The 24,907-nt window shown below is 34.2% G+C and overlaps 2 protein-coding genes across 2 annotated transcripts; both read right to left on the bottom strand.

Annotated features, from left to right (window-relative positions):
* Positions 664 to 1,394, bottom strand: LOC105171996 (non-specific lipid-transfer protein 2-like). The gene is made up of 2 exons (XM_011093301.2): positions 935 to 1,394; positions 664 to 815 (listed from the first exon to the last, which is right to left on the bottom strand). The coding sequence occupies exons 1-2, from the start codon at positions 1,279 to 1,281 to the stop codon at positions 806 to 808; spliced, it is 357 nt and encodes a 118-aa protein (XP_011091603.1). The 5' UTR covers positions 1,282 to 1,394; the 3' UTR covers positions 664 to 805.
* On the bottom strand, positions 13,664 to 15,769 carry LOC105171995 (AAA-ATPase At3g28580-like). The gene is made up of 2 exons (XM_011093300.2): positions 14,636 to 15,769; positions 13,664 to 14,493 (listed from the first exon to the last, which is right to left on the bottom strand). The coding sequence occupies exons 1-2, from the start codon at positions 15,499 to 15,501 to the stop codon at positions 13,812 to 13,814; spliced, it is 1,548 nt and encodes a 515-aa protein (XP_011091602.1). The 5' UTR covers positions 15,502 to 15,769; the 3' UTR covers positions 13,664 to 13,811.

Raw genomic sequence — 24,907 nt, 5'->3', positions numbered from 1 at the left:
TTGCAAAAATCCACTCGTACAGAACTAAAAATATCACCCCTTCAAATTACAATACTACATTACATTTTTTTTAATTTGTATTTACACCAAAATTGAGAATAAATGTCTATAAATATTAAGTCTCCAACATACTAGTATTCTTTTTCATGGTTGGTAAGAAATGAGAACTGAACTAATGATGTCTTAATTTAATAGTTAAAGTTGAGGTCAGTTAATTTAAGGTTATGGATTCGAGTCTTATACGATGATGTGTAGATATTTATCTCATTTTACATAAGCTCATTATAATATTTTTTGTAATTATTTATTATATCTATATATTGACCGAATTCATGTATTGCATTGCTTCCATTAAAAAATAAAATAAAATTTGAGAGCTACAAGTGAAAACATGAGTTGAGAAATATTACTACATTAATAATTATTAATGTTACTATCAATGATGCCTAAACGTAATAGTTATAAAAAGGCTAAAATTGAGGTTTTATGAACAAGTTCGAGGTCATGAGTTCGAGTTTCACTGAATATGTCAGTATTTATCTCACTTTATGTGAGTTATTATAATTTATTTATTAGTTATTTATTTAATCGATATAATTAATTTACTGATTGTAGTCATATTAATATATTAATTGAATCGATATATTATTTAAAAAAATAATTATTAATATTGCTGACTCGACAACAATATCCCACCGTGTGAAGAAAGCAATAGATTTTCCCTCAATAGAGCTAGTCCCCTTTATTCATTTATACTATATCTAGGCAGGCTGTTGCAAGAGTATATCCTTCCATTGCAATAAACTCACTTCACCCTGCAAACCACCAAAAATAAATATTTATCATCTTTCTTAATTATATGTAATAAATCACATAGGACAATATTTTTTTTAAAGAAAAAAAGATCAAATATAAAACAAGATGATTTACATACTTTGAGCAATCAACGGAAGGGCTAATCTTGTAAGGAATATTGACACCACATTGGCCCGGGAGTCCTGCCGCCTTGGCAAGGTCGACGTTTGGGACTGAGCCGGCAAGTGATTCCAGACAACCGCACACGCTCTGTTTGTCAGTTGTGGTCTTAGCTGCAACATAGAGAGACTTAACACCACCACAACATGCGCCTAAGGGACCTTGGTCGGTCACATACGGCAGGCAGGAAGATAAAGTCGACAGGACGGCGCCGCATCCTATTGTTGCCTCAGTGCCAGGGACGATGGCAAAGACCAACATGGCTGCAACGAGCACCGTGCTTGTTAACTTGATCGATGCAGTCATTGAAATTAAAAGGCAAAGAAAGGGTTTCGGCCTATTTTTAGCTATATGGTGTATCTGATATGTTTATATAGAAAACGCCTAAAGTAGCACACATAAGTTGGACGAGTCATGCATGGGATATATATAGTTTGGTAGTTGGGGGTGGAATATTAGTTAAGATTTTGAAAATAGTGGTTGAATATCCACCGGCCTATCTATATAAATACATGTTTCCTTGGCCTTTATAAATTGTGGCGTATCCCTTGACTTGTCGAGGGAGAATCGAGCTCTTGAGCACTGTTGTACCCATTTTTTCTCTCATTTATGAAATTTACCTTTACCCAAAAAAAAGAGAAATACATGTTTCGTATAATTAAAAAGAATTTACCCCGGAGATATGTGTAATTTATAAAAAAAATTCTTGTGAAAAAAGATTAGAAAAAAAACTTTTTTATATTTTTTGAAATGAAGCAAAAAATACCCTCACATGATTGGTGTATTACACGCGAGTTTTTTGTTTTTAATATAAAATACATTTATGCTCTCACTAAAAATCGTTAGATTTTGATTAATATAATTGATAGTTCATAATTGATCATTTAAAATGTATTATCCAAATTTTCATCTGTAGAATTGATTCTCCAAATTTAATTTCATATATAGTTTTTTTTATATAATTAAAATAATATATTGATTTAAATTCATATAAAAGTTAATAAAAAATTTATAAAAAATTAATACTGTGTCACCCAATCGTCCTCTTCCCAACAGCCATGACCCCAGTGGCCTCTCTCTGTATATCTATAGTGTATATATATATCTATAATTTTGAATAAATTTTTATCTATTTTCTAATATTTATCTTTATATTTAATATTCATATACATGAAATAATAATAATATATAAGAGTCTCAAATCTGAACCATTCATTTATATTAATGGATTCGACGGTTGATTTACAAACGAAAAATACAAACACAATTGTGTTAACAGCGTATGCAAGTCAGCATATGCTTCAGTTTTTTTGTTGCTTTATTTTATAAAACATTAGCCGTCATGGCATGTCATTTCTGCATGCATATAATAATTAATTTTTCACGTTTTAAAATATATTATAAATAAAAAAATATACAAATCAGTACATTACATTTAAAAAAAAATCATTTATTAGTTAAATATAATTTGAAAAATTGAATACGATAATTATCCTATTAGTTGAAGGATATTTTTGACTTTACAAAAAATTGGTGCGGTGGTGTTGTTAACCATCATTTGCGAGTATGGAGCCCCTTTTCTTTTTATATTAGTATAGATAAGGAGATTTTTTTATATAAATATTTTGTAACGAGAGGATTTTGCACATTTTTCATATCACAAGGACCGCGCCGGTAGTAGGGTCTGTTTCAATTTTCATGGACTCTATGATATATCCATATAGCAAACAAAAAGAATATACATACATAATTTTAATTCTGTAATTCAGGGATAATATTTTATATCCTATATGAATTGATTTTTACAATTTAGTCCTATAACTTTAAAATTTTAGTAATTACAGTTTTTTCGGTCAATTTGGCTGGAAAATAGTACGTAACCTGCACATAATCCGATCAAATTGTAATTTTTGGTTCAGTAACTTAAAAGGTGTAACATTTTTAATCCTGCACGAATTAATTTATAAGACTAAAATGATAAATTAACTAGGCTATGTGCAAGCGTGCTACACGTAATTTTCAATCGAATTGGCTAGAAAATAATTTAAAATTGAAAAAAATTCATAATTAAAATTATAGAATTGAATTATGAAAATCGATTCGTATGGAACTAAAATTGCATTTTTCTAACTCAAGTAAATATGAAGATCATTTGAATTTCTTGAGGGCTGGTTGGTGATATGAATTTGGCTAGAAAATAAGCAACTAAACTACGTCTGATTGAATTGGACGTCGTTTTATTTTTCTAGTCCTGGTTTTATAATTTTTGCCAATACTTTCTTTCTGTACGTCATTAATTCCTGATTTTGTCCTATTTTCTATTTTTCATTATTTTTTGGGGATTTTCTTGTCTTGATTTAAATTGAACTTGACAGTTAAATTTTGGCTTTTTGTAGCCTGAGTGTCCAAAACATATTTCATTCCAGGGATAATTATATTCCCCTTTCTTGAGGTTTAGTATAAATTTATACTATAAATTTTCTGCAGTTTGAAAAATTATATCTATTATCTATGAAGTTTGTTTCCGTCTAACAAATAGATCCACCTGTTAGTGAAAATGCACTTAATTTGCTGATATTATTGAAAAAAAATTGATATTTACCCTCAATTGACTTATTGCGAGTCAAATAAATTTTCCCAACTAAACTATTCTTATAATAACGGTGAAGATATACCTCTTCATGTGCATTAAGATGTGAATATGTATGAGGATAATTTCGTCATAAGGAGATATATTTGACTTGCAATAAATTAGTGATTATAAGTCAATTTGGAATAAATATAGATTTTTATCGGATTTTTTTTCTTAATATCAACAAATTCAGTGAGTTGTAACTAATGGAGACTTATTTGTTAGACGAAAAAAAACCTTAAGAATGTTGAATATAATTTTTCAAACTATACAAAATTTACGTGTAATCCCGTCAAACTTTATAAGAGGATGTAACTATACCTTTCATTTTATCCATATTTCTTTCTGCTTTATAAAGAGGGTTCTGCACTTTATCCACAAGCTCCCAATGTGAGCTAATAACATCCTAACATTGTCAAATTTATGTTTACCAGAAGAGAAATTACATTTTTCATCACCAGGGTTAGGTTCTAAGTATATTTTTTATTTCATTAGAATGATAATATGATCTTTTCTGTTAAAATACTAACAAAGTTTAATAAAAGGATTAAAAGTGAGAATTTTTTATAATTTATTAGATCATTAATTAATGAGAATTTAATAATTAGTGGGACGAAAAGTAAATTGCCCCAAAGATATGGGACGAAATTGTTATTTCCTCATTTTCCAAACCCTCCTGACTACCAAAAAAGGGGCCTATCAGTGACCGTTTTTGCGATGAAATTCAGACGGGAAGTCGTCCCTTTTAAATTTCGGGTGGAACTGCTTTTGGGACGGAAAAACTTGCGCCTCAAAAAGGCAAGTTGAAAAAAAAAATTCAAATCGAATTAAAACCGAGGATGACATCTGACTGGATATGGGTGAACAGTAATTTACCCTTCTGTGATCTTGCAAATAAGTAAATTACTCCGCCTATGAAAATAAAATAGCAATTTATCCCCTTATGTTTTTTAAAATGAAGCAATTCACCTCCCTATCTAAAGAGGTAAATTTCTTTATTTTAAAAACATAGGAAGTAAATTATTTTAATTTAGAAAATACAGAGAGATTATTCACTTACAATATCACAAAAGAATTGTTTGTATTTTTTCCTACTAAATATTGGAACGAATTTGGGACGACGTCACGAGGAGTTGAAAACTCCGTCTGACGGACAGGGAAATAAATTCTTGATTTCAGACCTGCTGATTTCATCTCAGTTGGAATATTATTTGGTTGGAAATTGTAAAATAGTTTAGCTTATTGCAATTTGTTGTCTGTAAATTTAGAAAATATATGCAGTTATTAGAATTTAGAATCTTAGAATTTCATCATTAAATCTTTATTTTGATTGAAAAAGTTGTTTTTTTGACCCAAATATTATCATGTGCTACTTTGTTGCTTAACATAAGATTTTCTAGTCATAAGCTAAGTTTTATAGTTACTTTATTCTAATTTTATGTATGTTAGATAATACAAAAATATTTTTAAAGTTGCACCCCAAATTAAGATAAATAAGTGCATGTATATTTGTATAATGAACAATATAATTAAGTTACTTGGGACTTGAATTTGACATGAATAAGAGACACAAAACTATTATAATGATACTTATATCTATACTATATAAAAAGAAAAATCTTTCCATACTCATAAATGACGGTTAATTAACATTATTGCACTTATTTTTTTTGAAGTAAAAAATGCCCTTCAATCAATAAAAGGGTTTAATACATTTTACCCCCTCCTGTAATATTGCAAATAAACAAATTACTTTCCCTATGAAAAAATAGTAATTTATCCCCTTATATTTTTTAAAATGAAGCATTTTACCCCCTATTTAGGGAGATAAAATGCTTAACTTTAAAAAATATGGAGAATAAATTGCTGTATTTTATAATAAACGTAAAAATAGTTCATAATTACATATAATTTATTATAATATCAACATCTAAGCATATGGACAACTGAGGACCATAATTTTGGTGACATTCTATTTTATTTAAGAATACAAGGGTACTTTTATTGTAAAACGTTATCCACTGGCTAGTTTGGTGGTTAAACTGATCACATTTTGTACTTTTGATTCTTAAATTTTATCACTTATTTATTTATTTATTTTTTGTCTCTAATCAATAATGAGTTACAAATTTTGCTTTGTAACTGGCGGTTTTTTGATGGTTTTGACTCAGGGGAATTACTCGTCCTATATTTTAGGTTAGTGCATATTTAGTCCTATTAGCTTAGTGATTCTCATTATTGATCTCATAAGTTATAAAATAATATCACTTTTAGTCTTTCATTAGATTCTATAAATATTTTGATCGAAAAGGCACATGTTAAGCACGTGACTTTTTTTTTAGCAAAAATGATGATATTATAGCTGAAGTGCAGCAAGAAAAATAGTGTTGATAACAGCCCAAAACTAGACAAAAGAAAGCAAAAAGGTTCACAAGAAAACAACTAGCCAACAGAACCAGACCCAAGAATCTTATGGAGTGCTTGTCTCGTAGTTTTAAGTCCCTCTGCCACCAAATGTCGCTCGAGCAAGCCGCCTCATAACCCAAGACACGTTCCACAATGTCATGAGCTAGAAGATGAATATTCTCAAAGAGCAGATTGTTTCGAGCCCACCATAGGAACCAACAAACAAGAAGAGCACGACGAAACCCCTCTTTATCAAAGGTCCTATATAGCCCCATAATCCAGGATTCTGGATAGCTGTGTTCCCAAAATAGAGAATGGCAAGGGAGACTCGAAAGCACCGAAACCAGGCGGGAGAAATGGCACCGTAAGAGAACGTGCAGCAGGTCTTCGTCCGAATCCCCGCACCTAAGGCAGCTCTTGTCGGTACAACTCCGTGCTGCGTCAAGCGAGAAAGGGTGTGCAAAGCGTCACAACATACCTTCCAAATAAACAACTTGACCTTCTGCAGAACTGCTGCATTCCAAACGAATCTCCACGAACACTAATCCGACTGGGTAGAACGAGGAGCAGGCCGTGCACAACCTTCTTGAGCCACTAAAAACTAAGCACTACGAACTGCGTATCGCCCATGTCTCTCGTAATTCCAACGAAGAACATTACGACGCCCTATATCTAGTGAAATGTTCAAAATCGGCTCTGTGTCTTCACACCATAAGACAGTACGAACGAGGTCCTCATTCCAGCCTTCACCTCCCCCTCCATCAATGCATCCACTGTTGTGTCAAGAGGCAGCCTGTTGGGTTTGGTGATAACTTGAAAAGAAATAGGTCTGGGAACCCACTGATCTAGCTAAATGCCGGCTTTTTTACCATCACCAATCTGCCAATGGGAACCTAAAATAATCACTAGGCAACATACTCCTCCATGTAAAGGAGCATCCTTGATTAAGTGGGACAGTGAGAATATTTGAAGTGGGGAAATATTTGTACTTGAGTAAGCAACCGAATAGGCTGTCCGGGTTTGAAGTAATCCCATAGAGTTGCTTACCCAGCATCACGAGATTAAAAGCCCCAATCTCCAAAAGCTAAGACCACCCTTCTCCTTACGAACACACAACTTGTCCGTGCAATCTAATGAATCTTCCGAACACCCTTGTAGTGCCCAAAAAAGTTGGCCATCAACCCCTCAATCTCTTGATAAAAAGAGCTAGTGACAAGAAAGTAGCTCATCCAAAAGTCGGCATCGTCTGAGTAATCGGTTTGAGCAAAACTGCCTTCCCGGCTTGTGATGGGTTCTTGCACTTCCTAACTCTGAAGCCTTGCCTATACTCCATCTTTAAAATGCAGAAGAACCTCCCACTTAGATCGACCAACAACGGCTTACATACCCAAATACTTGTCATGCTTTGCCTTCGCTTAAACCCTAAGGAGCCCCTCAAGGTCCTCCTCGTCCATTGATAGGAGAATTCTTACAGTAAATGATAGAGGATTCTTGAGATTGACCTTGAGACCAAAAGCCACCTCCAACGTCCCTAGGATCTATTGGATACACTACATGGCCTCAGACGTAGTCTAATAGAAGATAAGTGTATCATCGGTCAAATAGAAGGTGAGAAACCTGATGTCCACCACGACTAATAATCACTCCCTGAAGCTCGCCCGCCGTTTCTGCCGAATTGATGAAACTGTTAAGTACTTGTGCAAAAAACAAGAAAAGATACGGGGATAGGAGATCCCCTTGATGGAGACCCCTCTGGGGACGAAAATAGCCAAATTTTTGTCTAGAGTGCATAATCGAGTAAAAAATTGTAGAAACACAAGCAAGAAGAAGGGAAATACAATAAAAGACGGATGGAAACCTAGTGTAGCAAGAACTCTCTCAAGGAAAATCTATTCCAAGCTATCATAGGCTTTACTAAGGTCTAGCTTAAGGGCTGCGTGACTTGTTGAACCCCAATGCTTATGCACTACATAGTGACTGAACTTGCAAGTAATTACGACATTATCAATGATGAGATTGCAGGGCAAGAAGGCTGATTGAGTTTAAGAGATAATAGAGGGGAGGAGAGGTTTCAACCTATTTGCCTATCATCTTGGAAGCAATCTTATACATTATATTGCACAGATTTATAGGATGAAAGTGGCTTATAGGAGACCCATGCTCGAAGAATGGTATCTTCACATCCTGCTTCATGAGTCCACATGGCTTCAAATTGAAAAAACCTCTTTCTCCTATTCTCAACCAAAAAGGCTGACCAACGAGTATGATAACAAGTGGCATATGATCGGAACCACGATCTCGCTTTGTTTGCACAAATGCAAAAGGGAACAAAAATCACCACGCCAAAGAGGCATGAAGACGGTCCAATCGAACGCAGATAATGTCCACCTCTTCATGGTGGTTGCTCCAAGTGAACTTATTCCCACGAAATCCCATATCTAATAATTGGCTGTCAATAAGGCAGTCCAAAATTTTTCAATCTACTTGTGTGGTCTTGGGCCCCCCATTTTTCTTATATTGGGACAAGATTTCGTTCAAATCCCCAACACAACTAAGGGCGTGGTGAATACTGGTGCAAAGATCGCAACAATTGCCAAGTCTCCTTCCTCCTTACATCTTTGGGATGTTCATACACTCCTGTGAAGCGCTACCTTTCCATCCCATTTGAAACCACAACATCAATATGCAAATTTGAATAAGAGCGCATGACCAAGTTAACATCCTTTCGATAGAGAAGCATCAAACCCCTTGCCCTGCCACAAGAATCAACATTAATCCAAATAGATTAAATTTCTCCTTAAAATTTTCACACTTACGTCTGTTACGCTTAGTCTCGGAGAGGAAGACTAAGACGGGGTTTTGGAGCCGGATGAACTTGCCAAGTACCCGAACTATCCAAAGGGAGTCCAACCCCTGACAATTCCACAGTAGCAGATTCATAATGCCCAACGGGGCTGTGCAACAACCTCCGCCGATATCACATAAAATTCTTCGTCAAGCGATGACGCATAGCTTCCTAATAGATTCCCACCCAAAGCAATCAGAGAAATCGTTCAGCCACGTTTTCGCGAATCCTCCCTCGAAGTATCGCCCTACGCTGAAAGCGATAGTGCTGTAAGGCGACACCCCTAGCTACTGATGCTGAAAATCAAATTGGAACAGGAACCAATTCCTCTTCAACCGCTGCAATCCCTCATTCGCCAGAAAGTAGACCTACAAGTCTTAGTTTGAGCGAGAATTAGTGCCTCATCTTGAAGCCTTGGGAAAACAATATATCCTGCCCCTATTCAGCAAAAACCATTCCCCATTTCTTTGGGACTTGTGTCTCCACATTGGTTTTCGGGGTAAGGACCCGTGAACGGTAGAAGGAATCCCTATGATTTTGAATGGGAATACAACTCATAGATTGGGCCTCTTCAGCATCTTGGTCCTCATCATTCCTCTGATCCATACCTCCTTCCTTGTTCAAGACCCCCTTACCGCGCTTAGCATTCAAGGATCCTTCGAACGAGCTCAAACGATCTTGGTTTCGAATTGGCTCTAGACTACGACATGTGCGCGGGTTGGATACCCCTCATAGATCTTAGGCCTATTCAAACCCCAATCATATGAAGAAACACGCTTCCACGGCCTATAGGTGTATCCTCCCCCGGGTCAACAAACCCCTCCACGAAACAATCTTCACAATACTTCGAGATATGGCCTAACTTCCCGCACAGGTAACAAAAGTTCTGGAGTCTCTCATATGAGAAAGAGACCATGAGTATCTCACTCATAACAGTGCATATGCTCACGGCTAACAACGGAAGCGTAATATCGAGAGCCACCCTAATCCGCATAGAGATACCCCAAACATGATTAGAATCCGCCACCTCCATGTCACAAAATCGTCCTATTTTATTCCCAATCAGTGACGTGATATCAAAGTTCATCTTACTAAAAAGAAAGTCATGTACATGCACAAAAAAAATGTACTAATTAAGATCCACGTGCATCGGATTCTCATTTGCGGCCACCCCACTAAGAAACAAGGTGTTTTTCTTGAAGCTCCACGAGCACCCCTCAAGCGCCCTATTACGATCAATAATATGGTTAAAACGAATCAGGAAGCGCCCACCATCGGGGTTTCGCATCTCCAACCCCATCACCAGATTTAGCTTACTATGAACCGATGAGACGAGGGATTCAAACCTGGGCTATTTAGATGATAACAACCTCCCAACTAGGAACAACAAATGCATCTCAAAATCAGTCGACCAAAGTCCATCGAGAACCGTAACCCCCGACTCTCCCTCTCAAACAGCACTAGCTTCCGGCCCAACCTTTGACATAAAGCTTCCGTGAAGCAAGAGAACAAACAAGCAGCCGCAAGGGGGAAGTTATCGTGGCTAAGGAAAACAAGCCAACCAAAACCAACCCTAAAGAGCAGGAACAAGCCAAAACCTTAGTAGAAAACAACCTCAAATCATAGACACCCAAGAGAAGCAAGGAAAATATGATAGAGAGGAATTCACAACAGAAAAATGAATTAAAAAACACAACACAATGGGGGTAAAAGAGAAGAAAAACAGAAGAAATATGCAACCAACCAAGAAGAAACAAAGACAATCCTCCTGACGCTTGAGCACCAAGGAAACAACCTTGCACGTCCTCACGATAGACTTCAGTGACGCCGAAATCTCTGGGAAGGAGCAACACAAATCACACCAGAAAAGGCTAGGAATGTCGGATCCGTAGACAAGAAGCAGACATGCATGGGACTCTTAGACAAAGATAACGTAACTCTCAAATAGAGAGAACTCGTTAAGCATGTGACCATTATCTAGAATACCGAGGAGTTAACACCACATGCTGTATGTACCTTTTTCATCAAAATACTAACAAAGTATTATGAAATGACTAAAAGTGAGAATTTTGTAATTTTTATATAAGACCATTAATGGAAATCCTATAACATATGGGATGAAAAGTCTACTAACCCTAAAATACAGAAAGAAAAATACAAATTCCTCGATTTTTATCATTTTTATCATCTGTTGGTCAAATTTAATGAAAAAGCCTCACGTGACACGTATATGAGGCTTGAAGGAGGGAAATATCACCCACTTTTCTAGTCTGAAATGTGGGTTTCTTTTTAGTTTCACCTTCGTATGCATAGATTATTTGCAGAAAACCATAAATAGACAAATGCATATCCTCACTAACAAAAGCAACTCAGTTAGCAAAATCCTAAATGCATATTTATAACATTATTCCAATTTTGGTCCCTCAACTTAGTCGTGAGATCGATCTCGGCACCCCATATTTCAACCTCATCAATTTTGATCCCTCAAAGTTTCTTAAAATAAATAAATTCAGTCATCTCCGTTAGTTGACCGTTTACACAACATAGCTAGTAGAATTGTTATTACTAACATGAGATAATTTCAATTTAGTCCATTGAAACATTCACTAAATCAATTTTGGTAATCCATGTTCCTTTTTGTTTATGGCATGTGCAGTCTCTTCTTTAATTTAGATGGTCAACTATTAAAATTTAACGAATTTAATTTTGGAATTAAATTACAAATTTTAAAATTATGAAATACATACAACGTGTTTGAGTTAAAAAATAATAAAACCAAAATGCAAAGAAACTAACCCGTGGGACATGAAATATTTCCCTCCCAGGGGATACACATGTGGTGTTAATTAGAAGGAAGTAGGGTTTAGTGGATAATTCTTTTGGATGGGGGCATGAATTCTTTTTATAATAAAAAATTAAAAAAAATAATTAGAAAATAAAAATTTTAAGCTAGATATATATTAGTTCATATCAATCTTTGGCGTATGACTTAAGCTGTGATATTTTAAAAATGAACTTATGAAGTATTTGGATGAAATAAGACTGTAGAGTTGATAAGATGTTAGTATTCATAAATTTTTAAATTTAATTAATTTGAAGAAATTCGTTAAGATTTTATAAAATTCATTTTTCTTAAAAAGCTTATAATTATTTTATAGTAAACATCTTATAAAATATTTAAAACAATTTATAAGCTCACTCAAACACCCAAAACAATTATAAAAAAATTTAAATGAAAAAGAAAAAGTATCTTTCACATTAATTTCTATAATTAATTTCAAAGCGTGCGTTCTCATCCTTTGATACATATAAACAAAAGAGTAGTTGGTATGAATCTACTTTTCGTTTCTTATTGAGGATGCTTTTGGTTATTGGAGAAAAAAAGCGAGAGCACTAGTAATTATTTTAATGCAAAATTTGATTTTATGGATATTTGCAAGACGAAGGCTCGAAGAATAGTTGATGAATTTCATTGGCTTAATGTTGTATATTAGCTCGAGGAAGTAATATCTATATATGCTTGAAGTGAGTATAGATAATCAAATCTAAATCCAACCTGTATGGTTCAAATGGTCTGTTACTTTTTGTCGATCTCTTTTTGACAATGCAATACAGAGTCTGAATATCCGGACCTAATGACGAGGATGAAGATAATTTTTAGAAATACGAAACTGATGATAAGGGTGAAAAATAATACAACAATATAGAATAGATTGTTATTATTTTATTTTGTCTATAATTTTAAACTAAATACTAATTGAACAACTCCCTCGCCCACTCCGGGAGTCTGCCGCTTTCCCTAGTACCCTAACGCCTAGGTGCGTTTTAATTATGGATAATTACACTTCTTTTCTCTCAAATTTATTGTAATTACACGTAGACCTCTCCCTTTTTCTTTTTCTTCGCCCCTCCCCCCTCTCCCCAACAATTGTGCCTTCCTTCCCCGTCAGCTACCTGTCCCTGTCGCCCGTTCCTCAATGCCAGTGAGCCGACCGCTCCTCTGCTCTTTTTCTAATTTTTTGTATGCTTTCTTATTAATACTATATGTAAATATTATATATATGTGTATGTATGTATAATTTATAATTTATACTTTATTTTTTGTAAATAATTATTTTTGTATTCTTAATTTATATTATGTGTATATATTGTGTATATATATATGTATATATATAATTTATAACTTATGTTTATAATATAAATTTGAACTATCAATTTAATTCAAATAGATACAAGCTATTAATTTTGTGGATAAATATGAACCGCCATATCTAAATAAAAAAAAAAACCCTAAGATATTGGTTTCTTTATTAAATCTCCACCGACAATATATATAAAAAAGAAAATCAAACAATTTAAATTTAGGAGTATAAATTCCATTTTATAGGTAAAATTTAACCAAAATCGCACATAGGACGCGTGTGTTGTACCTCTCGCATGAATGAAATATTTTACTTCTTTTTTAAAAACACAAGAAAATAAATTGATTTTCGTATAACATAGGGGGACAAGATGCATTTTCCCCGTTTATAATATACTATGAACTATTAGGCGTCAGACGTCCACATGTCACATAGAAGTCCAAATTTAACAAACGTTAGATGTTAAGAGATTAGACCACACGCAACATTAGATCACTTTAATTGTTAATGGTGCCTTCTTTTTGTATATATTTTTTTAATTTATTTCGACGACTTTTATAAATTTTGGTACCGAAAGGACTAAAATTACGAAATATCAAAAAGTTATAAAAATATTTTACAATCGTCAAAAAGTATAGAATAAAAGTATCAAAATATAGAACTTATAGGTTTAAAAATATATTTAAGCCTTAATTACAAGTGTCAACAGAAATTCATTGTTTTGATACAATAGTAAATATCAGAAAACAATCTTATTAACGTAGAAAAGTAAGCTAACTCTCTAATCATAATAAAAGGTAGATGCTATCTATTAGCGAAAACAATTATATTTTTCAGCTAAGATTCTGATCATCATTTTCCGAAAACCCACGTTAACCTCCTCTTTAGATGTTGTCCCACTTTGTTGTTTCACTTCACTTTCTTTATCTTGTGTTTCTGCGTCTATTTTCTTTGCTTTTCTGCTTACTGCTGCTTCTTCCTTTGCCTGGTGGAGTGCTGTGATCAAGTTCCCCAAACACTCCTCAGAACTCATTTCTGGAGACTTTGGCATCAAATTCTCTGCAACATCTGCTGGACTTATGTCGATTTCCTTCAACAAGTTCTTGATATTTTCAAATTTTTCGTGGGAGTCGAGTTTGAGATAGTTCTTGGCAAGCACTTTGAAGGCCTCAAAGCAGCAGTAAGACATCTCTATGTGCTTGTCCATACGCCCTCTCCTAATGAGGGCAGGGTCGAGTCTTTCAACGTAATTGGTCGTAAACACGATGATTCTCTCCCCACCGCTGGCTGACCACAGCCCGTCGATGAAATTCAAAAGCCCAGATAGAGTGATCTTGCTCTCTTCATCATTACCACGCTCATTGTCTGTAGCCGTGTTAGCGATAACGTCCTTCACATCTTTCTCATCGTTGTCTTTTTTGTCGGTAGTATTTGCCCGTCTTTTCCCAGTGATGTCGAGTGAACAATCGATGTCCTCTATCACTACAATGGCCCTGTCCAAGAAAATAGATCAACGATCAACACAATCGGATCAATACCATCAGCAACAATAATAAGTATGATTTTTTAACCTATTTCTAAGTTTAGTTCCTATTATTTTATATAGAAAATGGTATAAACATATAGGTCTAATACCTTTTGGAAATCTCAATCATTAGCTTCCGCAACTCAGTGTTATCTTTAACTGCAGTCAGCTCAAGATCATAGACGTCGTAGTGGAGAAAATTAGCCATGGCAGCAATCATGGTTGATTTGCCAGTCCCTGGGGGACCATACAGCAAATAACCACGTTTCCAAGCTTTGCCAATCTGCCTGTAGTACTCTTTACCCTTTGTAAATGCAATTAAATCATCCATAATATCCTTCTTCTTCTCAGGATCCATGGCTAAAGTGTCGAATGTGGCAGGGTGGTCGAACGCGACGTGCCTCCACATCATCTTTTCATCATCTCCCCAGCCATTGTCCCCACTTACGTTTGTGTAAAGCCTCTGACGCCTATTGCGCTTTGCAATGGCCTTCCCCTCGCTTAAAACATGGCTCAAATAGGACCCGACGACAATATCACGGTGGCGCCTACGAAATGTCAGAACATAAGACCTCCTCTCCTCGTCACGGCCATAGAAACTGATCACATTTGATCTTGGGAAGCTCTTGCTTCTCGTCCACCAAACCTTTACGCCATTGTAAACATCGGTTATTTCTTCGTAGTCGTCTATGCTCAAGGCCACTGAACGGCTCCCGTCGGCCGTATTCGCGTTGAGGCGCTCGGCCTTTTGAGAAAGATTGGCTCCAAGATAGATTTCGATGGCACCATAGGCATCGCTTCGCATATGACTGTCCGGAGGGAACTCGTGGAACGTGATCTCGATGTAGGGGTTGATTGCATTCACAAGTTTTTGAAGAAACCTGTTGATGTGGTACCAGAGCTCCTCGGGCATAATCCTTTGCCAAGTCGTCGTTATCAGCAGTAGGGTGCTAAAGTTGTCCCAAAACCCCCCCATTCTTGCACCCTCTCTTCTTGTCTGTTAGCTTAATCGATTGATGCTCCAAGCTAATTATGCTGCAGTATTTATAGATGGAGACAAGGGGAGTGAATTACAGATGGGTCGTGGGTGATTGTTGGCATTTTCACGTCAGTTTCATAAAAGAAAAGCAGTCGGAAAGTTCCTAAGTGCACGTTTATAATATTCGTAGCTATAAGAAGAGCAACCACTTTAAAGGTGTCATAACATAAAGATTCTTTTCACATCGTTTTAAGGGGAGGACTACAAAGTCTTGGGAGAGAGGAAAGCATAGGCGGATTTGAAATGTTTGCATGTTATTTAAATTCTAAAACTATATTTACGCCCTCTAATTAATAAAATATTTTATGACACAATTATGTAGTTCTTTCTTGAGATTTTTATAAGCAAATTTTTTATAATTTGGAGAATTACGTTTAGTATTCTGGATGTTTGTTTTCGTCCAACAAATAAATTCCTTTGTTGGTAAAAAAATCGTAGAATTTTCTTGATATTACAACAAAGAAAAAAGTTAAATGAAAATCTATATTTACTCTAATTGACTTACTACTGACTTATTTTAGGTCAAACAAATATTTACTGACCAAATACCCTCATAAGCATGAAGATGTACCCCATCGCATGCATTAACGCGTGTGAATATAATAAAGGTAGTTTAATCACGAAAGATTTATTTGACTTGTAAAAAGTTAGTAAAAGTCAATATTAGGGATAAATATGGATTTTCATTCAATTTTTTTTGTTAATATATGTAAATTCCTTAAATTTTGACTAACAAAGAAATCTATTTGTTGGACAAAAACAAACATCAAGAGTATAAATATAATTTTTCAAATCACAAGAAATTTCAGTGTAATTAAACCAAACCTCAGAGGAGGGAGGTGTAATTGTCCCTTAATAATATAGATGCACAAGTAGAAGAAATTTAACATTTCACTATGACTAATTATCATAGTTAAAAATAAATAATCGTAATAAATGGTCATTGACCACGGCCATGCAACATTGTTGGCCGTGATTTTTGTGAGTGTTGCTAACACATTTGTCATGACTTTTTATGAGTCATAGCAAAAACTAAATTTTTATAGTGAATAATATAAATTTTTGCATCGATTTTTATCTAAACATAATTAACAATAATTATTTACGATGATTTTAATCCACAGAGAAAATACATATACTGTGCCTTTTGTAGTGCAGTATATTTTTGAAATATTTGTTGTGTGTATTTTATTATTATTTTTTTGAATATTATTTATATTTTATATTATGTATATGGGTAAATCATATTTTATGTACCTTATATATATAAGGGGAAAACAATACAATATATTTTCATTGTACAGATATTCCTATATGTCTTTTATATATTTTTATTTACTATACATTTTATATGTATATATGTTTTTCTATTTATATAACTGAGTATTTGAAGCCTTAGATTAAATTCGAATATGATATGAACCATTAGTCTATATTAATAATAAGGTAAATTACGATCAATTTTGTTGATATTTGATATGATTATAAATTCTTCCTTATTGTTTGAAGAATTGCCAATATTTTTTAATTTTAATAACGTCTAACAACTGTCTCAATCCATTAGTCTCTGTGAAGTTTCCATCCATTTTTCGTGCTGTATTGGTTAAAATACTCTTGTGTACTATGAACCTAATTTTACTTAATTTTTCAAAAAAATTAAAATCTTTTACGGGCTAAGTTGATAATTTTACAATTTTTAAAATTTTTCCATCCACCTCCTCCGATTTTTCTATAATTGTTCAATTCCTTTTTTAAAAAAGAAAGAAAAACACAATAAAGACAAAGTTGACAATTTCAAATTTTCATCCAAAAATTACATATTTTCATCAAAACATCAGGGTGATATTAGTAATTTTTCTAACAACAAGGGGGTATTTATAATTAGGGTAAATTACACTAACACATCCTTGAGGTTAGGCCAAATACACAAACACTCCCTATTTTCTGCAAAATTATAGCAAAACCCATGAGGTTATAGTTGTAAATAGCACTACACCTCCCTGTTCAAATATTATACTAACACCCCTCAGAGGGTGTATTTGTAATTTTGCAAATCATAGGGAAAATATTATACTAACACCCCTTAGAGTGTGTAGTTGTAATTTATAAGAGACACAGACTGCTTGTATAATTTGACCTAAACCTAAAGAATGTTAATGTAATTTACCTTTGTGATTACGACAAATTTCAAAAAGCTCGAAATAATTTACCTTTAATAGAAATATGGATCATTAAATGTATTACATTGCTTATTGGAGTTTCAACACATAAAAATTGAATGATCCATGTGAGAATTCTTAGAAAATCAAAGGACTAACCTGTAAGAAAAGTGTTGGCAATTTGATCTATTAAGTTAGTAACTTTGTTCAGATGAAAATTATGTAAAAAAATAAGGCGTGTATGTCTCTGGACTGGCATACATGCAATGAAATAGGATATTCATGTAATGCGCACTGAAATGTATTGAAGATTGTATGAAGAGTGTTGGAAAGTGCAATTTGCAATTTCCAAATTATTATGTATGTATATCACTTCTCAAGATTATTAAGTAAAAAATTTTATTTATAGGAAAGTGTTAGTCAAATATTTATTCATAGGAATATGCTACTAAGTTAATGTTTGCTCTTCTATATAAAGGCTTGTAATCTTGAACTTGAACAAATGGATGAATGAATAAAAAATATTTGTAGTAAAAAATCTTCCTAATATATCAATAATGTTTTCTTTCTGAAAATCTTCCTCTAAATTCCCAACATATATGTGGTATCAGAGCTACTCTTAGTTTTGATTACTACATTTTATCTCTATGACAGCATAAAACAACTAAGAGTTTTCATTCACATATTCTCAACAAGGAATTTTCATCTTTGTTGGTCAAGATTACAAATTATGGAATGTTCTTATGAAGACCCAGTTTGTGTCATATGAACTTTGGGGCATTGTTGAAGAGGGATTTACTTCTCATACTTTGTAGAAAGTAGCCACATTTACAAATGCACAAAAAAAAGAGCATAAAGAGAACAGGACAAATGCAAGTCTTGTCCTTTATGCACCAAGGAGTAAGTCGATCAATTGTTCCATGTATTGATAGTGCTAAGACCACAAAAGAGGCATGGCTAATTTTTGAAAAATCAATTTGTAGGACATGAGAAGGTGATCATGATCAAACTACAAAACTTGTGGCACAATTTTGACAATCTATCCATGAAAGACCCGGAGAATGTGCAAGAATTTCTTTCTAGAATTACCTCCATGGTAAATCAAATAAGAGACTACGGAGACACTTTAGAAGAGAAGAAAATCATTGAGAAAATTCTATAATGCTTACCAGTGAAATTCGAGCATATCGTTGCAGCAATCAAAGAATTTACAAATTTATGAGTTTTAACTTTTGATAAACTCATGGGTTCCCTTGAAGCCCATGAAAAAAGGATGAGCAGATTTGCAGCTTTGGAGCAAGCCTTTAAAGGAAAAGTAAATATTTTGCAAAAACAGAAAAAAAAGAACAATAACTTGCAGGATGAAAAAAATATATCTGCATAATCACATGGAAGAGGTCGTAGGAGACACCAATTAATTATCGTGGTCGTGGTTGAGGTCAAGGAGCACGAGGCACTTCTAACTCGAGAGAATCTATTCAAGACTCAAATTCTTATAGTCATATCTGTCGAAAAAATGGCCACGACACAAATAGGTGTTGGAGTAAATGCAAAACGTGTAGAAATGTAAACCACTCTAAACCAGATTGTTGGTACCAAGATTATGAGAAGAAAGATGCCAACTTCACTGAAAAGGAAGGAGACTAGGTACTCTATTCATGTTTAAATTCTCAATAATTTGAGAATATCTGGTATGTGGATAGCAGATGCAGCAATCACATGTCCCAGAATAAAGATATGTTTGTAGGTCTTGATGAATCTTATTCATCAGAAGTAAAACTTGTAACTAGCAAATCTCTCAAGAGCAGTGGAAAATGAGCTATTACAATCCAGACAAAAGGAGGTAAGGCCAATATCATCAAAGATATTTTTTATGTACCAGATTTGACTCAAAATTTGTTAAGTGTGGGGCAACTGTTAAAGAAAAATTATAAGGTAGAGTTCGATAATGATATTGACATCATTATTGATAAACAAAGGAAATATATAGTTGCAAAAATAAAGATGAGTCAGAACAAAGTTTTCCCTTTCAGTCTACAAGGATATCAGAAAGTTGTTCTGCAGAATACTATAGATGGAGATCATAATCTTTGGCATTTGAGATACGGACATTTGAGCTGCATAGGATTAAGAGTGTAGAAAAGAAAGAACATGGTATTTGGGTTTCAAATGTTCCAGAGCAAGATAGGCCATGTTGAAGGATGCATTTTCAAAAATGCATTACCTACACCGAAAATATCCTATAGAGCCAAAGTCCCTCTTTAGATGGTGCATGCTAATATTTGCAGACCAACACAAACTTTATCTTTTAGTGGTTACAGGCATTTTCTCTTATTTGTTGATGATTACACCAGGATAATGTGGGTGTATTTTCTGAATTAAAAGTCATAAGCAGTTTCTAAATTTTTGGAGTTCAAGATGCTAGTTGAAAATCAGTCAGGAAGAAAACTAAAAATTCTCCATACTGATCGCGGAGGATAATTTATTGGAAATGCCTTCATGGATTATTGCAAACTATTAAAATTTAGACGCAATTGACGGTTCGATACAGCCCACAACAAAATGGATCCGCAGAGCAAAAAAATTGCACTATTGTGGAAATTGCTCGAAGTATGATGGCAGGCAAGGTGCTCCCAAAATCTTTTTAGGCAGAAGCAGTGAATACATCAACATATATTTTGAATCGGTCAGCAACAAAGGCGATTCCGAATAAGACTCCCTATGAGGCATAAAAGAAAATCTTAGGTAAATCATTTTAAAGTTTTTGGCTGCCTTGCTTATTCTCATATTCCATCTCAACAAAGAAAAAAATTTAATGAAAAATGTGAGAAACTTATCCTTGTTGGATATAGTGATGAGTCCAAAAGATATCGATTGTTTGATTGAGAAAACAAAAACTCATAATTTTCCGAGATGTTATTTTTGATGCAATGCATTCATGGAATTGGAATGTTGATAAGACTATCCGTCTCAATTGATATCACCAATGTTTTTACCAAAACGAATTGATCAACCAAGTACGAGCAATGATGCAAGGACAATAGATGGTGGAGATATTAAAGTGGAATCAAAGAGTCCGGTAAGAAAGTACGGAGCTTAAGAGAAATATATGATTCATGTGATGTCGCAATTTTTACCAGTGAGCCATAGAATTTGGATGAAGCTACAAAGGAGGAAGTTTGGCAAAAAGCAATGAATGAAGAGATTGCTAGCATTGAGAAAAATCATACATGGAATCTTGTAGACCTTTCAGATGGAAAGAATGTGATCGGCGTAAAGTAGATCTACAAGATAAAATACAAGGAAGATAGTTTAATTCACAAAGATAAAGCTGGCTTAGTTGCGATAGGGTATTCTCAACAACTTGGAGTTGACTACATAGAGACATTTTCACCAATGCCAAGAATGGAGACAATCCATATTGTTCTTGCTATATCTCCTCAATTGGGATTACCAGTTTATCAGTTGGATGTGAAATCAATTTTTTCTCAATGGCGAATTAGAAGAAGTGTTGTAGGTGGAGCAATCAATAGGCTATATTGTTCAAAAAATAAAAGAAAAAAATTCTATCGCCTCATAAAAGCATTATACAGGCTCAAACAAACACCTCGATCTTGGAACAATAAGATTGATGGATACTTTCAGTCTATTGAATTTGAAAGAAGTCAAAATAAGCTGTCATTGTATGTAAAGAAAGGTATGAAAGATTTTCTTATTGTTTGTCTTTACGTCGATGACTTGATTTATGATGGGACAAATGTGATCATGGTGCAAAATTTCAAAAAGGCAATGACGGGAAAATTCGAGATGACTGACTTAGTATTGATGAAATATTTTCTTAGAATTCAAGTCCGTCAGTCAAAAGGAGAAATTTTTCTCTCAAGAAAAATATCTTGAAGGTGTGTTAAAAAATTTCAAATGCATAACTGGAATCCTATCTCAACTCCATTTGCAGTCAATGAGAAGTTGCAGTTAAATGACAGCGCATTTAAAGTTGATCTAAAGATTTATCCAAGTCTTATAGGTTCTCTAATCTACTTGACTAACACAATGCCCGATATTGTATATCCAGTTAGCCTAATATCAAAATTCATGAATGAACCAAGCAAATTGCATTTTGCAACTGCTAAGAGAATTTTCGCTACCTTCAAAGTACAAGAAAACTTGGCATTAAATATGTCAAAGAGAAAGAAAGTAAGCTTATTGGATTTACAGATAGTGATTGGCCTAGAATCCATAGACGATCGAAAAAGTACGTCGTGATATGTGTTTTGCTTAGAAACGAAAATAATTTCGTTGGCATACAAAAAACAAAATTCAATTGCCCTCTTATTAGCATAAGCATAATACATTGCCGCAATCGACGCAGCTTGTGAAGCAATTTTTGGTTAAGAAGAATTTTATGTGATGTGGAGCAACAACAAGAAGCTCCTCTACCATTGTGATGACGAAAAATCCGATTTTTCATACAGGGTCAAAGCACATTGAACTTCATCACCATTTCATAAGGAACTGTGTGAGTAAACTGGTAATTTACTTGGAGTTCGTCAACATAAATGAGCAATTATCTGATGATTTCACTAAAGTCTTAAGTTCAGCAAAGATTGGCAGTTTTGAAATCAGGTCGGAATAACAAATTACGAGGGGGTGTTGGAAAGTGTAAGTTGCAATGCCCAAAGTATTATGCATGTATATGACTCCTTGTTATCAAGTCAAAAATTTTATCCATAGAAAAATATTAGTTGAATATTTATCCATAGGAATATGTTACTAATTTAATGTTTGATCTCCTATATAAAAGCTTGTAATCTTGAAGTTGAAGCAATGGATGAATGAATGTAAAATATTTGTGGTAAAAAATTTCCCGAATATATCAATAATTTTTTCCTTCTCAAAATCTTCCTCCAAATTCCCAACAAAGAGTATGTTACATTTGAAAGATCCAGTTGTGATTCTTAGATGAAATCGAAGGACTAACATGGAGCAAGTGTTAGTAATTTGATATTTAAGTTATTAACTTTTTTCCTTGTGGAAATTAAGTAAAATATGCCATAGATGTCTTTGGACGACCAAACATGCAAAGAAAAAGGAAAAATTCATGTAAGGTGTGCTGAAGCTATTGAAGAATGTCCGAAGAGTATGTTACCTTTTCTTTACCTTCTTGATATCCTATTTATAGGATAAGGATGAAAAAAAATCTATTAGTTGGTTGAGTGTGACCCACGTGTGCCATGAGTGTAGGTCATGTTCATCATTATGGGAATGAATTGGTCCAGTGATACGTAACATGAGCTATGCTCCACGTGAGTATGAAATATCTATATATCTACAAGGAGTAGATGCCTATTTAAGAGGAGGTTGTTTGTTGCTCCAACCATGTAGGTTACCATTTCCTAGATTTTTGCTGATTTCTCTAACGACCTGCAAATATGTTATTTGTTGATGTGATGGTCTAATGTGTATCCTTCATGGCTCACATGTCAGAGTAGTAGAGAACACTTTTAGTGGACCATAGGTGGTTAGGCCCTTGGATCATCAAAGGGTCATAGCTAGGTCAAATGTTAGGCTTAAATAATGGCTCGTCTACCCTGGTCTTTACAGGGTAGGCTCGATATGACTTGACCTTTCTAAATACATGCTAGATTAACTAGTAGAGAAAAAGTCATATTTTGCTTATTCCTACTGGTGGCTAGCTTGCTTTAGGTCGATAACTCGACTGACCTTCTTGTACTCACTTCAAGATATCCTGCAGTATGTTTGTTAATATCTAATCACAAATCGAAATCCATTATTATCGCATATATAAACCTATTATATTATTGTCTATTGCCCCCATCAACTTGGTCATAAGCCATAACCCTCGTCAGCCTGGTCATGATGCCAATTTCAATATATGCAGTGAAGCACAACGAATAGTTAAAATTTAATCCATAATTAAAACGATAACAACTTATATAGAAAACCTCTATCCAATCATTAAACGAAATCATGCACGGAACATAAAATAAACACAAAAGGGTTAATCATATTTACCTTTCGCACTCCAATTTGTGTAAACGATAAAGGAACGTTTCCAGATGTTATCTATCGATGATTATGGTTGTCTCATATTTGCATAGCCCCAAACATTGCTTCTCTAATGATATCCACACCTTTGATGTTCACCGACGTTTGAATCCATGTTAGTGGATCTCAAACACTAACTTTTAAATCTCTCAAAGAGGAGATGCCTAACATAATCTAATAGTATATATTTATTTGGTGTAGGATTACACCTTCAATTCTATCAAGTTAGGATAAGGTAGATGTCTAACATGTGGTAAATATAAAATTCTAGGCAATGGAATCATTTGAGAGAGTAAAAGAGGAGAGAATAGGGGCCAATTTGGGCTTCTTAAAAAACATCCCTGTTTGCTAGCAATCTCCACCCTTTATATAGGCGTGGAATCCTTCATCTTGAAGGATTAATATTTGGCGGAGTTTGAATTAGAATCCTATTTAAAATCAAACTCTTCAATTTAACTATTAGTTTTTTGTTTGATAAGAAAACACTTTCATTCATTTAGAGAGTTTGGCCTCTGCATACAACGTTTACATAAGAAAAATTCTGAATGCATTTCCATCCTGTATAAACCTAGGAATCTAGCCCGACCCTCTGCAATTTAATTCGTCTGTTTCTCAATAAAACCAACTAAACATCAATAAAGCTTTGCAGTCACAACCTAGATTTTCAACAATTGGACCAACAGACTCACACACATAAGCATACCCCTTCAATTTATTAAGAACCTACATGTAGTAACCCTGTTCCAGAATCGGACAATCTTGAAATTCTAAAGCAATTTCACTGCTAGCCTTGCAACATAGATCACCGCATGTGATTGATCTTGAGTATTTTCCAAGTGCGCTATCTTCCAGGAATTGCAGCTTCCTCTCTAATAACAAACTACCACTCTGATAGTCAAGGAAAATGGTCTTGTCATCCTCAAATCGTGGATACCTATGATAGTATTTTAAATGTTTATGAATTTGATTTTCTCAAGGAAAAATGTAATTTTCCTCTTCCCATACAGTTTATTCTTCCATTGTTAAAACATCCTCCATAAGGTTTCTTTAATATATATATATATACACACAACATATATATTCTATATATATGTAGGTTAATACTTTTAGTTAAGGTA

This window comes from Sesamum indicum, linkage group LG10, assembly GCF_000512975.1.
Source record: "Sesamum indicum cultivar Zhongzhi No. 13 linkage group LG10, S_indicum_v1.0, whole genome shotgun sequence".
Taxonomy (NCBI): Eukaryota; Viridiplantae; Streptophyta; class Magnoliopsida; order Lamiales; family Pedaliaceae; genus Sesamum; species Sesamum indicum.
Note: the sequence above shows the minus strand (reverse complement) of the source record. Positions and strands in the feature narration are given on the sequence as shown.